Source organism: Papio anubis, chromosome 9 (genome assembly GCF_008728515.1).
Source record: "Papio anubis isolate 15944 chromosome 9, Panubis1.0, whole genome shotgun sequence".
In the NCBI taxonomy this organism is placed as follows: Eukaryota; Metazoa; Chordata; class Mammalia; order Primates; family Cercopithecidae; genus Papio; species Papio anubis.
Window position 1 is genome coordinate 70,725,166 of NC_044984.1, and position 16,134 is coordinate 70,741,299.

At 38.0% G+C, this 16,134-nt stretch overlaps 1 protein-coding gene across 2 annotated transcripts in view; it reads right to left on the reverse strand.

Moving 5' to 3' along the window:
* Window positions 1-16,134, reverse strand: part of OSBPL8 (oxysterol binding protein like 8) — an 82,481-nt gene that overhangs the window by 58,270 nt on the left and 8,077 nt on the right. For both annotated transcript variants that reach the window (XM_021922632.2, XM_017946019.3), the window contains exon 2: window positions 3,992-4,062. In XM_021922632.2, the coding sequence (XP_021778324.1) occupies window positions 3,992-4,062 (71 nt within the window). The remainder of the gene's footprint in view (window positions 1-3,991; window positions 4,063-16,134) is intronic.

Consider the following 16,134-nt stretch of genomic DNA (forward strand, 5'->3'; position numbering starts at 1 on the left):
TTAAAGGGTACATATAGATGGCAAATAGGTAGCTGTGGTATGTAGATCTGTGTGTTTAGGTGTTTAGGCTTTGGAGTAGGAATACCATTATACCATGTATTCACCAATTCTGGTATTAATTGCTTGAAAATAGGTCTTTTAAAAAAAAAACTCTATAAATCTCATTATATTTCTAGCTGTGGCAGACCTAAGATAAATTATTTCCTACTTTCTTTAATAATAGAGATCATGTAAAATGATTGACAGAGCTCAAAACTCACAGGGGCATACTGACTCTTTTAAGTCAGTATAAATACAAAATACAGGGGCATACTGACTCTTTTAAGCTAAAGGAAACTGAGAAAACTTGAAAAGCAGAAAGGTCACTCTCTGACCTTCTGCCTTTCTGCTCTAAAGCAGGCCACAATATACTTCTCTGACCTTCCCCTGAAGCAGGTGCTCTACCTATCCTTAGAAGAAAGAACCCAAAGACACAGAGATACCAAGAAGAAGCTGAACAAACAGGCCTTGCTAAATTCCCCTCAGTGTATTAGCATCATATAATACCCCCCAACCTTTGTCCAATCATACTTCTGTGACTGTCTGCTCTTCATCAAACCAAAGTATAAAAATACACAGATTTCCCTGTTCTTTTGGGTCTTCATTTCTGAAAGCTCCTGTGTCACACAGAACTTATATTAAACACATATGTATGCTTTTCTCTTGTTCATCTTTCTTTTGTTATGGGATCTCAGCCATGAACCTTGCAATGGGGAAAGAAATCTTTTCTCCCATTGGTGATCCAGGCATTTCTCATATATGTTATATAAATACAAAGTACTTTTAAACTTCTAGCCTAAGTGCTTTACACTAATATGACAGATGAACTTTTGTGTAATGTATACATGAAAAGTGGGAATAATATTTGTGTAAAATCCTACATAAAAATGTATTGTGCAATCTTCTCAACCACTCTCAAGAATAGGATATGGGGGAGCTTATACGGGTTTAATGGTATTTTTAAATTACTTGGGAGGTATAATGGTTGCTTTTGGTTACGCTACGGCAATGGCTATTGAAGAGTATCCTGAGGCATGGGGTTCAGGGTTTGAGATACTGGGGAGTCTTTTGGTAGGGTTAGAGATGGAGGTAGGATTGATTTTATGAGTTTTAGATTTTGATGGGTTAGTGGTGGTGGTTAATTTTAACAATATAGGGAGTTGAGTGATTTTTGAGGGAGAAGGGCCGGGGTTAATTCGGGAGGATTCTATTGGTGTGGGTGCTTTGTATGACTATGAGCGTTGGTTGGTGGTAGTTACTGGTTGAACATTGTTTGTTGGTGTGTATATTGTGATTGAGATTGCTCGGGGTAATAGGTTACGTTATTAGAAATAAGGTTAGGGTGAGAGGGATAAGGAAAGAGAGAAAATAAAATTTGATTATACCTTTTTGAGTGGTTGTGAGGATGCAGGTGGTAATGTGGGTGTGTGAGATTGTTTTAGGTATAGATTTTTCTAGTCAGATTGAGTCTAGTAAAAGGGAAGCTGGGTTTTGACTTATAAGCAGGTTTTGGTAGGGAGCTGTGCGATGAATTGTAATGGGAAAATATCCTAGTATGTTAGAGAATTTAAATATGTATGATGGGATATCCATTTTAAGTTTATTGGTTATAAGAGTAAGATCCAAGGCTACTAGGAAGCCTAGAGCGGTTATGTACAGGGCTGAGAGTTTTAGGTGAGATGATATTGTTAGTTGGGGAGGTGAGGTGGGAGAGATGCTATTGGTAATGAGAAATCCTGCGAGTAGGCTGCCGATTGAGAGCTGTTTGATTGTGTTTAATAGGGTGGGGGTGTTTTCGTTAATGTTGATTAAGGTTGGGAAGCGAGGTTGTCCTGTTAGGGTGAGGAGAATAGTTCAAGTACTGTAGGTGCTTGTTAGGGAAGTGGCAATGAGAGTGATAGATAGGGTTCAGGCGTTGGTATATGATGTGTTTGCGGTTTTGATGATGAGGTCTTTGGAGTAGAAGCCTGTGAGAAAAGGCATGCCTGTGAGTGCCAGGTTACCGATGGTTAGGGAAGTTGAGGTAAGGGGTATCATTTTAAATAATCCTCCAATTTTTCGAATGTCTTGCTCATTGTTTAGATTGTGGATAATAGACCCAGAGCAAATAAATAGTATGGCTTTGAAGAAGGCATGGGTGCAGATGTGTAGGAATGCTAAGTATGGTTTGTTGATGCCAATAGTGACTATTATTAGGCCTAATTGACTTGAGGTGGAGAAGGGTACGATTTTTTTGATATCCTTTTGTGTTAGGGCACAAATTGCTGTGAATAGAGTAGTAATGGCCCCTAGGCATAGTGTAAAGCTTTGAATTAACGTGTTGTTTTCCATTAGGGGGTGGAAGCGGATAGCTATGACTATGGTGCTGGAGTGGAGTAAAGCTGAAACTGGGGTTGGGCCTTCTATAGCGGAGGGGAGTCAAGAATGGAGACCAAGTTGAGCTGATTTTCCTGTTGCTGCTAAGAGAAGGCCTATCAGTGGGAGAAAGTTTAAATTGGAGTCTAGGATGAATATTTGTTGAAAGTCCCATGAGTTATAATGTAGGAGAAACCATGTTAGGGTTAGGATAAAGCCAATATCGCCCATGCGGTTGTATAGGATTGCTTGGATGGCCGCTGTGTTGGCGTCTGTTCGAGCGTGCCATCAACTAATTAGTAGGAAGGATATAATTCCTACACCCTCCCACCCAATAAAAAGTTGGAAGAGGTTGTTAGTAATTAGAATTAATACAGTGGTGAGAAAAATAAGTAGATACTTAAATTGCTTAATGTTTGGGTCTGAGCTTATATATCATAATGAGAATTCTATAATAGATCAAGTGATGAATAGTGCAATTGGAATAAATATTATGGAAAAATAGTCTAGTTTGAAGCTTAGTGTTAGTTCTAATGTTTAGGCTGTTGTTCAATATCAGTTTGAAATAATTATTTCTCGGTCTAGGAAAATATATAGAGTTGTGGAAGGAGGCTAGTAATAAAAGCAGATACAATAATTGTTTTTACATAATTTGGGTACAAGTGTTTTTTGTTAGGGTTGATAAAGGTAATGATGATCAGGAGGATTAAAGAGGTTAGGGTTATTATGGTAATGGAGGTGTACACGGTTATTACTTTTATTTGGAGTTGCACCAATGTTTTTGGTTCCTAAGACCAATGGATAACTGTTATCCTTTAAAAGTATCCAAAAGATGTAAGTTGTAAGAGCAAGCCCAACTGCTGAGAATAACAGAGAACTTAGTCTTTAGAAACAATTGTCTTACAGTCATGGAAGTTTGATCCCATAAACATAAAAGCTCCTCCTGCTACTAAATCTTACCAGAAAAAAAGTCGAAAGTCAAATCCCCTCACAAGTTATAGAAAATCTAGTGAACTACAAACCCACAGGGAAACTGTTTACTGCATCACATAGTGTTTCTCAAATCTGAATATGCACTCTTAAAGAAAAAATGCTCAACAGGCCTAAGAATGTGTCTAAGTCTCCCAGTTTGAGAAATACTGATTCATAAACTATGTCTTATTCTAAGAAAATGTCTGTCAATCATAGACAATTACTACTGCAAAGATCTGGCTTTTAACTGGTAAAATATATTTATTTTGATCGTCATCTGAATGAACTCAAAACACTTAAGAATTTTTTTTTTAAAGCCATAAACCCTGAGAATATATCTGAATGCAATCCTCAGACTCAAGTTTGAGAAGTGCTGCTATAGCAGAGATACCAGAAACAGTATTACTCTGACAGGAAAACTGGTTACCAATCAGCTGTATTTCTAAGTAACCAACAATACTTACATTAGCCCCAATGGAACTTCACTCTTTTAATACACACTACATGGTTTAGATGTATCAACATAAAAACATCACATAAAAGCTTCATAGGATTTCAGTGTTAGTTCCCTCATCTGAAATATTAGGGAAATGTCATAATCATGTATTTGCTTATATATGCTTACCTTGCTCTTTGACATAGAAAGTGAAGATTCATCTTTATTTTGAGAAATATCTTCCTTTCCTCTTTCAAAACCTGAAAAAAAAAGTCAGTATATCAGTATTACTATTTTTGAACATGTATAATAAGTCATTCATTTTCAAGTATAGACTATATTTGATATAAATCAGTTCAGGAAGCCTGTACATATGGCTTTAAACTATTAAAGATCTCTAAAGGGTCATATCTAGTAAAATCCTTTAGAATTAAGGCTTAGAAACAATGAAGTATTTCCCTGAACCCACCAACATTGTGAAATATCTGTTTTCTTTGCTCCTGCAGAACTTTGCAAAAATTTAGCCCTCATAGAGCTTTTATTCCAGTGAGCTGGTTTCCAGCAATGAATTCTAACTAATGGAACCAACCCAACATACTTTTCATACCTCTGGTGAAAATGGAAAACAATTTCAGACGAGGTGATAAAAGATTAGGGAAAATAAATCTGGATTGACTTTTTAAAAATCTTATAATGTGCGTATGGTGAGAATTAGATGAGGATACATACAAAGCACTTAGCACAGAGTTTTTGCACACAGCATACATTAATGTTCACTTTTATTATCATCACTTTCTATTGTTATTGTAAAAGGATGAATCTAAAATACAAGAGTGCATTGGGACAAACATGCATATACTCCTGTAATCACATAACACTTTAATATATAGCACTAAGCCGACACCAATGAACAAATTACTATTATAAAGGTACAACTAGGTGCTTCCAAGATGGCTGAATAGGAACAGCTCCAGTCTACAGCTTCCAGCGTGAGCGACACAGAAGACGGGTGATTTCTGCATTTCCAACTGAGGTACCGGGTTCATCTCACTGGGGCTTGTCGCACAGTGGGTGCAGGACAGTGGGTGCAGACCACCGAGTGTGAGCCAAAGCTGGGTGAGGCATCACCTCACCCAGGAAGCACAAGGAGTAAGGGAATTCCCTTTCCTAGCCATGGGAAGCTGTGACAGACAGCACCTGAAAAATCGGGTCACTCTCACCCTAATATTGCACTTTTCCAACTGTCTTAGCAAAAAGCACACCAGGAGATTATATCTCGCGCCTGGCTCGGAGGGTCCCACGCCCAAAGAGCCTCGCTCATTGCTAGCACAGCAGTCTGAGATTGAACTGCAAGGCGGCAGTGAGGCTGGGGGAGGGATGCCCGCCACTGCTGAGGCTTGAGTAGGTAAACAAAGCGGCCAGGAAGCTCAAACTGAGTGGAGCCCACTGCAGCTCAAGGAAGCCTGCCTGCCTGCCTCTGTAGACTCCACCTCTGGGGGCAGGGCATAACCGAACAAAGCGCAGCAGAAACCTCTGCAGACTTAAATGTCCCTGTCTGATAGCTTTGGAGAGAGTAGTGGTTCTCCCAGGATGGAGTTTGAGATCTGAGAACAGACAGACTGCCTCCTCAAGTGGGTCCCTGACCCCCGAGCAGCCTAACTGGGAGGCACCCCCCAGTAGGGGCAGACTGACACCTCACACGGCCATGTACCCCTCTGAGACAAAGCTTCCAGAGGAATGATCAGGCAGCAACATGTGCTGTTCAGCAATATTCGCTGATGTGCAGCCTCCACTGCTGACACCCAGGCAAACAGCGTCTGCAGTGGACCTCCAGCAAACTCCAATAGACCTGCAGCTAAGGGTCCTGTTAGAAGGAAAAAGGACATCCACACCAAAATCCCATGTGTATGTCACCATCACCAAAGACCAAAGGTAGATAAAACCACAAAGATGGGGAAAAAACAGAGCTGAAAAGCTGAAAATTCTAAAAATCAGAGCACCTCTCCCCCTCCAAAGGTCCACAGCTCCTCTCCAGCAATGAAACAAAGCTGGACGGAGAGTGACTTTGATGAGTGGAGAGGCGAAGGCTTCAGAAGATCAAACTTCTCCCAGCTAAGGGAGGAAGTTTGCACCCATCGCAAAGAAGGTAAAAACCTTGAAAAAAAGATGAGACAAATGGCTAACTAGAATAACCAGTGTGGAGAAGTCCTTAAATGACCTGATGGAGCTGAAAATCATGGCATGAGAATTACGTGACGCATGCACAAGCTTCAGTGGCCAATTCAATTAACTGCAAGAAAGGGTATCAGTGACTGAAGATCAAATGAATGAAATGAAGTGAGAAGTTTAGAGAAAAAAGAGTAAAAAGAAACTAACAAAGTCTCCAAGAAATATGGGACTATGTGAAAAGACCAAATCTACGTCTGACTGGTGTACCTGAAAGTGACGGGGAGAATGGAACCAAGTTGGAAAACACTCTGCAGGATGTTATCCAGGAGAACTTCCCCAACCTAGCAAGACAGGCCAACATTCAAATTCAGGAAATACAGAGAACGCCACAAAGATACTCCTCGAGAAGAGCAACTCCAAGACACATAATTGTCAGATTCACCAAAGTTGAAATGAAGGAAAAAATGTTAAGGGCAGCCAGAGAAAAAGGTCAGGTTACCCACAAAGGGAAGCCCATCAGATTAACAGCGGATCTCTCAGCAGAAGCTCTACAAGCCAGAAGAGAGTGGGGGCCAATTTTCAACATTCTTAAATAAAATAATTTTCACCCCAGAATTTTGTATCCAGCCAAACTAAACTTCATAGTGAAGGAGAAATAAAATCCTTTACAGACAAGCAAATGCTGAGAGATTTTGTCACCACCAGGCCTGTCCTACAAGAGCTCCTGAAGGAAGCACTAAACATGGAAAGGAACAACCGGTACCAGCCATTGCAAAAACATGGCAAATTGTAGATTGATGCTAGGAAGAAACTGCATCAACTAACGAGCAAAATAACCAGAATGACAGGATCAAATTCACACATAACAATATTAACCTTAAATGTAAAGGGGCTAAATGCTCCAGTTAAAAGACACAGACTGGCAAATTGGATAAACAGTCAAGACCCATCAGTGGATCTAGAATTAGAATTACCATTTGACACAGCCATCCCATTACTGGGCGTATACCTAAAGGATTATAAATCATGCTGCTATAAAGACACATGCACACATATGTTTACTGTGGCACTATTCACAAGAGCAAAGACTTGGAACCAACCCAAATGTCCATCAACGATAGACGGGATTAAGAAAATGTGGCACATATATACCATGGAATACTACGCAGCCATAAAAAAGGATGACTTCATGTCCTTTGTAGGGACATGGATGCAGCTGGAAACCCTCACTTTCAGCAAACTATCTCAAGGACAAAAAACCAAACACTGCATGTTCTCACTCATAGGTGGGAATTGAACAATGAGAACACTCGGACACAGGAAGGGGAACATTACACACCGGGGCCTGTCATGGAGTGGGGGGAAGGGGGAAACGGACAGCATTAGGAGATACACCTAATGTAAATGACAAGTTAATGGGTGCAGCACACCAACATGGCACATGTATACATATGTAACAAACCTGCACGTTGTGCACGTGTACCCTAGAACTTAAAGTATAACAAATAAGAAAATAAACAAATAAATAGCATACAGAAGAAAAGAAAAAAAAAAAAAGGACCCATCAGTGTGCTGTATTCAGGAGACCCATCTCACATGCAGAGACACACATAGGCTGAAAATAAAGGGATAGAGGAAGACCTACCAAGCAAATGGAAAACAAAAAAAAGGCAGGGGTTGTAATTCTAATCTCTGATAAAATAGACTTTAAACCAACAAAGATCAAAAGAGACAAAGAAGGCCATTACATAATGGTAAAGGGATCAATTCAACAAGAAGAGCTAACTATCCTAAATATATATGCACCCAATACAGGAGCACCCAGATTCATAAAGCAAGTCCTTAGAGACTTACAAAGAGACTTAGACTCCCACACAATAATAATGGGAGACTTTAACACCCCATTTTCAACACTCGACAGATCAACGAGACAGAAAGCTAAAAAGGATATCAAGGAATTGAACTCAGCTCTGCACCAGGCAGACTTAATAGACATCTACAGAACTCTCCACCCCAAATCAACAGAATATACATTCTTCACAGCACCAAACTGCACTTATTCCAAAATTGACCACATAGTTGGAAGTAAAGCACTCCTCAGCAAATGTACAAGAACAGAAATTATAACAAACTGTCTCTCAGACCACAGTGCAATCAAACTTGAATTCAGGATTAAGAAACTCACTCAAAACCACTCAACTACTTGGAAACTGAACAACCTGCTCCTGAATGACTACTGGGTACATAACAAAATGAAGGCAGAAATAAAGATGTTCTTTGAAACAAATGAGAACAAAGACACAACATACCAGAGTCTCTGGGACACATTTAAAGCAGTGTGTAGAGGGAAATTTACAGCACTAAATGCCCACAAGAGAAAGCAGGAAAGATCTAAAATTGACACCCTAGCATCATGATTAAAAGAACTAGAGAAGCAAGAGCGAACACATTCAAAAGCTAGCAGAAGGCAAGAAATAACTAAGATCAGAGCAGAACTGAAGGAGAGAGAGACACAAAAAACCCTTCAAAAAATCAATGAATCCAGGAGTTGGTTTTTTGAAAAGATCAACAAAATTGATAGACCGCTAGTAAGACTAATAAAGAAGAAAAGAAAGAAGAATCAAATATATACAATAAAAAATGATAAGGGGATATCACCACCCACCCCACAGAAATACAAACTACCATCAGAGAATACTATAAACACCTCTACGCAAATAAACTAGAAAATCCAGAAGAAATGGATAAATTCCTGGACACATACACCCTCCCAAGACTAAACCAGGAAGACGCTGAATCCCTGAATAGACCAATAACAGGCTCTGAAATTGAGGCAATAATTAATAGCCTACCAACCAAAAAAAGTCCAGGACCAGACTGATTCATAGCCGAATTCTACCAGATGTACAAGGAGGAGGTGGTACCATTCCTTCTGAAACTATTCCAATCAATAGAAAAAGAGGGAATCCTTCCTAACTCATTTTATGAGGCCAGCATCATCCTGATACCAAAGCCTGGCAAAGACACAACAAAAAAAGAGAATTTTAGACCAATATCCCTGATGAACATCGATGCGACAGTCCTCAGTAAACTATTGGCAAACCGAATCCAGCAGCACATCAAAAAGCTTATCCACCATGATCAAGTGGGCTTCCTCCCTGGGATGCAAGGCTGGTTCAACATTCGCAAATCAATAAACATAATCCATCATATAAACAGAACCAAAGACAAAATCCACATGATTATCTCAATAGATGCAGAAAAGGCCTTTGACAAAGTTCAACAGCCCTTCATGCTAAAAACTCTCAATAAATTCGGTACTGATGGGACGTATCTCAAAATAATAACAGTTATTTATGACAAACCCACAGTCAGTATCATACTGAATGGGCAAAAACTGGAAGCATTCCCTTTGAAAACTGGCACAAGACAGGGATGCCTTCTCTCACCACTCCTATTCAACATAGTGTTGGAAGTTCTGGCTACAGCAATCAGGCAAGAGAAAGAAATAAAGGATATTCAATTAGGAAAAGAGGAAGTCAAATTCTCCCTGTTTGCAGATGACATGATTGTATATTTAGAAAACCCCATCGTCTCAGCCCAAAAGATCCTTAAGCCGATAAGCAACTTCAGCAAAGTTTCAGGATACAAAATCAATGCAAAAATCACAAGCATTCTTATACACCAATAACAGACACAGAGCCAAATCATGAATGAACTCCTGTTCACAATTGCTTCAAAGAGAATAAAATACCTAGGAATCCAACGTACAAGGGACATGTAGGACCTCTTCAAGGAAAACTACAAACCACTGCTCAATGAAATAAAAGAGGACACAAACAAATGGAAGAACATTCCATGCTCATGGATAGGAAGAATCAATTATCTTGAAAATGGCCTTACTGCTCAAGATAATTTATAGATTCAATGCCATCCCCATCAAGCTACCAATGACTTCCTTCCCAGAATTGGAAAAAACTACTTTAAAGTTCATATGGAACCAAAAAAAAGCCCACATTGCCAAGACAATCCTAAGTCAAAAGAACAAAGCTGGAGGCATCACTCTACCTGACTTCAAACTATACTACAAGGCTACAGTAACCAAAACAGCTTCGTACTGTTACCAAAATAGAGATAAAGACCAATGGAACAGAACAGAGCCCTCAGCAATAATACCACACATCTACAACCATCTGATCTTTGACAAACCTGACAAAAACAAGAAATGGGGAAAGGATTCCCTATTTAATAAACGGTGCTGAGAAAACTGGCTAGCCATATGCAGAAAGCTGAAACTGGATCCCTGCCTTACACCTTATACAAAAATTAATTAAAGATGGATTACAGACTTAAATGTTAGACCTAAAACCATCAAAACCCTAGAAGAAAACCTAGGCAATACCATTCAGGACATAGGCATGGGCAAGGACTAAAACACCAAAAGCAACGGCAACAAAAGCCAAAATTGATAAATGGGATCTCATTAAACTAAAGAGCTTCTGCACAGCAAAAGAAACTACCACCAGAGTGAAGAGGCAACCTACAGAATGGGAGGAAAATTTGCAATCTACTCATCTGACAAAGGGCTAATATCCAGAATCTACAAGGTACTCAAACAAATTTACAAGAAAAAAAAGAAACAACCCCATAAAAAAGTGGGCAAAGGATATGAACAGACACTTCTCAAAATAAGACATTTGTGCAGGCAACAGACACATGAAAAAATGCTCATCATCACTGGCCATCAGAGAAATACAAATCAAAACCACAATGAGATACCATCTCACACCAGTTAGAATGGCAATCATTAAAAAGTCAGGACACAACAGGTGCTGGAGAGGATGTGGAGGAATAGGAACACTTTTACACTGTTGGTGGGACTGTAAACTAGTTCAACCATTGTGGAAGACAGTGTGGCGATTCCTCAAGGATCTAGAACTAGAAATACCATTTGACCCAGCCATCCCATTACTAGGTATATACCCAAAGGATTATAAATCATGCTGCTATAAAGACACAAGCACACATATGTTTACTGTGGAACTATTCACAAGAGCAAAGACTTGGACCCAAACCAAATGTCCATCAATGATAGACTGGATTAAGAAAATGTGGCACATATACACCATGGAATACTATGCAGCCATAAAAAGGATGAGTTCATGTCCTTTGCAGGGACATCGATGCAGCTGGAAACCCTCATTCTCAGCAAACTTTCTCAAGGACAAAAAAACAAACACCGCATGTTCTCACTCATAGGTGGGAACTGAACAATGAGAACACTTGGACACAGGAAGGGGGACATCACACACCGGGGCCTGTCATGGAGTTGGGCGAGGGGGAAAGGATAGCATTACGAGATATACCTGTTGTAAATGACAAGTTAATGGGTGCAGCACACCAACATGGCACATGTATACATATGTAACAAACCTGCACGTTGTGCACATGTACCCTAGAACTTAAAGCATTAAAAAAAAAAGGTACAATTGTATTGAGACTTGTGTGGTAGGCATAAAAGGAGCAGTACACATTTTAATTTTAATGAGGTTTTTCTATTTTTGAGGACAGGTACTAGTAACTCTTCCCTATAATTATTTGGTCAGAGTCCAATAAAAGCCTATGTTAAAAAAATACATACATTCATAAAGCAGCATTTTTTAAAATGTCAAGTAGTACCAGTGCCTAAAGTATTTTAAAATCACTTCTAGAACATCAAGGATAATACTGTTGATTCTGCATTTGGTTTATTAATACAATAGCTAAAAAAATCTGTTCCATTTTCTTAATCCAAATATTTTACTGAAAATTTTATATGATATAAAAAAGGGATCTTTTTTCCCTCTCTGGTAAGAAAAAAGATTACTCAATGCCAATACTAAAAATAAAATGTAAAAAAAAATGAAACTTTCATGAATGCAACATGGAATGTTAAATGAAATTAGTGATTTGGGGTAGTAAATTCTCTTCCAACTATCCTCCCCACTCCTACAATGAGACAGAAACCTACATCCCTATTAGAATGGCTAAAATTAAAAGGACTGACACTATCCAGGTACAAGTGAAAACATAGTGCAGCTGAAACTGTTTACTACTGGTGAGAACACAAAGTGGCCTAACAACTTTGAAAAACTATTTGACAGTATCTATTAAAGTTAAATGTACACCCGTTCTAACACACAGGAATTCTAGTCCTAGATATACCCAACAGAAATGAGTGTGTACATCCATCAAAAGGGAGGCACAAGAATGTTCATAGAAGCTTTATTCATAATAGCCAAAATCTGCAAACACTTCAAATGGCTATTAAGAGTAAAATTAATGAATACATTATAGTATGGTCACACAACGGAAAATTAGACAGCAACAAAAAAGAACAACAAACATTGAGTGAAAGAAGCCAACTCTACCCATTTAAAAAAAAAGTACATACCAAATGATTCTATTTACAAACTTAATCTATGGCATTAAGAGTTTGGAACAGTAGTTTACCTTTTTGGAGGAAATACTGACTCCGAGGGATGTGAGAGAGCCTTCTGCTATGGGAAGTAATTACACGTGTCTATATGCAACTAAAAATTCAAAAGCTGCACACTTAATTACATGTAAGTTATATCTCAATAAAAATAATTTTAAAACACACCCTTTCCCTATTCTTCCAGTTTAGTGGGTTTCTCTTGCTTTGACATCCTATTCCACCTAGTCTATATGCCTTTAACTTTAATTTGTTCCATATCTGGCTAATTCTGATTCATTTATCAGCAATAATGATATTTATACTAATTAACACAATAATATTAATAAAAACAATAATAAAGCAACCAATATCTATTTGTGAGAACCCAAGTGAGTGTAACACACTATGCTACAGGTTTCATTTTTTTCTAATCCTTAAAACAATGCCACACACAGAAAAAATTAACCATATTTTACAGTTGAAAAAACTAAAGCTCACAGAAATTAAGTTGACCAACATCAACAAGCGAGTATCAGAGCTGATTTAAACTTAGGTCTACATTTAAAACTCATGCTGTTTCTACAATGCCATGGTGCCTCTCAAGGCACAAGGCCACCCCGTCAGGGAGGCCTTGTTTTGACTTTGCAGGCATAGTTAGCTGCTCCTTTCTATGACACAAACAGCACTTCACACATACTTGTACTAAAGTATTTACTGCAGTGTACTCCAATTATCTTGATGTTCATGTTGACCGTGAGTTCCTGAAAAGGGTCTAATTCTTGTATATTATCTGAAACTTATAAATTTCATAAATTAATAAAAAATTTAATAGAAAGAACTCCATTTTTATTTCTAAAGGTTTTTAGAAAATGTGAAATATAGCACATCTTCAGAAAAATGCCTAAAACATAAATGTATAACTTAACACAGAGCTTACTTAACCATCACCCAAATCAAGAAATAGAGAATTGCTAACATTTCATAAGATTCCTCTTCCATGCAATTCTTAATCACAATCCACCCTTTCTCCTCAAAAGTAACTTGACTTGCGCAATAATTATTTACTAGCATGTCACAGCAGGTACTTCATTCATTTTCACTGCTGATTAGAATCCTACCACATGACTATACCACTATTTATCCATTCCACCATTATCAGACACTGGATTGTTCCTAACTTTCCCCTGATGAACAATAGTGCTATGAATATTCCTGGAAATGTACTGTTGTAGACACCCCTAAGTTTCTCTAAGGTTTAAATCTAGAAGGAGGAATCCTGGGTCACAGAGCACGTGTAACTGAAACTTTATACCAAACTATGCAAAAATTCTCTTTTCTCCATAACTGTAGTAACTTCAGTATTGAAAATTTTTAAATATTTTTGCCAGTCTGGTGGATGCACAATAGTTTGTCAGTGAAGTTTTAGTCTGCATGTCCCTGATTACTAATGGTGCTGAGAATTTTCTCATATTAATTGGCTAATTTCCTTTGTGAAGAACGTCTTCAGATCTTTTGTACATTTGAAAAAAAAAGTCTATCTTTTCTTATTATATAAGAATTATTGATGTAGGCTAGATACTAGTACTTCACCAAATGTATTTGTTGCCAATATCTCCTTATTCTGTGGCTTTTTATAGGCTATATGGTTTCCTTTGGTGAAGAGCTTTTAATTTTCATGTACTCAAATTTAGCAATCTCTTCCTTTAAAGGTCAGTGCTTTTGGGTCTCAAGAAATTCTTCCCTAAATCTGCAGTCATAAAAATATTTTCCAATAATGTAGTTTTACTTTTTGCATCTACATTTACAGTACATCTGGAATTGACATTTGAGTACAGTGTGATATACACGTACAATTTCACTTTCTTTGCATTTAGACACCAACTGACCTGCCACCGTTTATTGAAAAGAACTTCCTTTATTAATATGTGTCAAATGTTCATATACGTGTAGGTTTGTTTCTGTGCACCCTGTTCTATTTATCTAGCACTTAAAGTACAATATTGCCTAGAAATAGTGAATGCAGGCATTCTTGCTTGTCTTGTTTCTAATCTCAAAACTGTCAATATTTAACCATTAAGTATAATGTTTAATGTAGATTTTTGGTATATTTTTATATATGTATTTTTATATATATTTGGATATATTGATATTGGTACATACATTAATATAGATATTTAAGGAACAGGGTTTATTTTTCTGTTTTTTTGTTTGTTTGTTTGTTTGTTTTGAGACAGGGTCTTCTCTGTTGCCTAGGCTGGAGTGCAGTGGTGTGATCTCAGCTCACTGCAGCCTCAACCTGCCATAACAGGCAATCCTTCAACCTCAGCCTCCTGAGCAGTTGAGACAAGAGACACATGTTACTAGGTCTTTTTTTTATCTTTTATTTTTTTTGTAGAGATGAGGTCTCACCATGTTGCCCAGGCTGGTCTTGAAATCCTGGGCTCAAGCAATCCTCCCACCTCAGCCTCCCAAAGTGCTGGAATTACAGGTATGAGCCACCATGTCCAGCTGGAACAGGTACTGATACAGATATTTAAGGAAGTTCACTCCCTCTAGTTTTCTAAGAGTTGCCAAAACGAAATTTGGATTTCATCAAAACTTTTCTCACATCTATTAAGATAACCATATTACTTTTTCTGCTTTTAATCTGTTAGTATAGTGAACCACATTTATTTCTAATGTTAAGTCAATCCTGCTTCCTTAGATTTTCATCCAACTTAGTCATAATGCATTGTTCTCTTTATAAAAAGATATTGCTACTACCATTAAGGAGTTTTGTAATCCATATTCATTACTGATTGGAAAAATTATAGGACAATCTCTTTCAGTTGAATTTCATGTCAAAGTTATACTATTACTAGTGTTCTTCCCACTCTGCACTTCCATCCTCTGAAAGCAGTTGTGCAAGACTGGAATTATTCCTTCATTTAATGTTTGGCAGAACTTGTTATGTACTTGAATTTGGTGCTTTCTTGTTTAATTTCTGTTTTTCTTTTTTTTTTTTTTTTTTTTTGAGATGGAGTTTTGCTCTGTCGCCCAGGCTGCTGGAGTGCAGTGGCACAATCTCGACTCACTGCAACCTCTGCCTCCTGGGTTCAAGCGATTCTCCTGCCTCAGTCTCCCAAGTGGCTGGGATTATAGGTGCATGCCACCACGCCTGGCTAATTTTTGTATTTTTAGTAAAGATGGGGTTACACCATGTTGGCCAGGCTGGTCTTGAACTCCTGACCTCAAGTGATCCACCTGCCTTGGCCTCCCAAAGTCCTGGGATTACTGGCATGAGCCACCGCACCCAGCCTCTGATTTAATTTCTTAATGGTTATTAGGACTATTCAGGTATTCTGTTTAAAAACAATTTTAGTAAACGATATTTACTAAGAATTTATTTCATTTGAACTTTTGAGTACATCTCGCATACAAAAGTTCACAATATTCTCTTACATGTTTAATACATGCTCCATCTATAATTGTATATCTTTTTTATTTTTGATACTGGCTAACTGTATCAGAGTAACACTTTAAAAAAAAAATACCTTTTGTCTGTTGATTTGCAGTGACACTCTTTTTCATAATCAGTCGTACCACAGGTTTGTCTATTAGTCTTTTTCCAAGAATTTTAGGCTTTATTGAAACTCTCCAGTGTGTGTATTTTCTGTTCCATTAATTCTTACTCTTACCTTTATTACGGTCTTTTTTTCATTTTGGA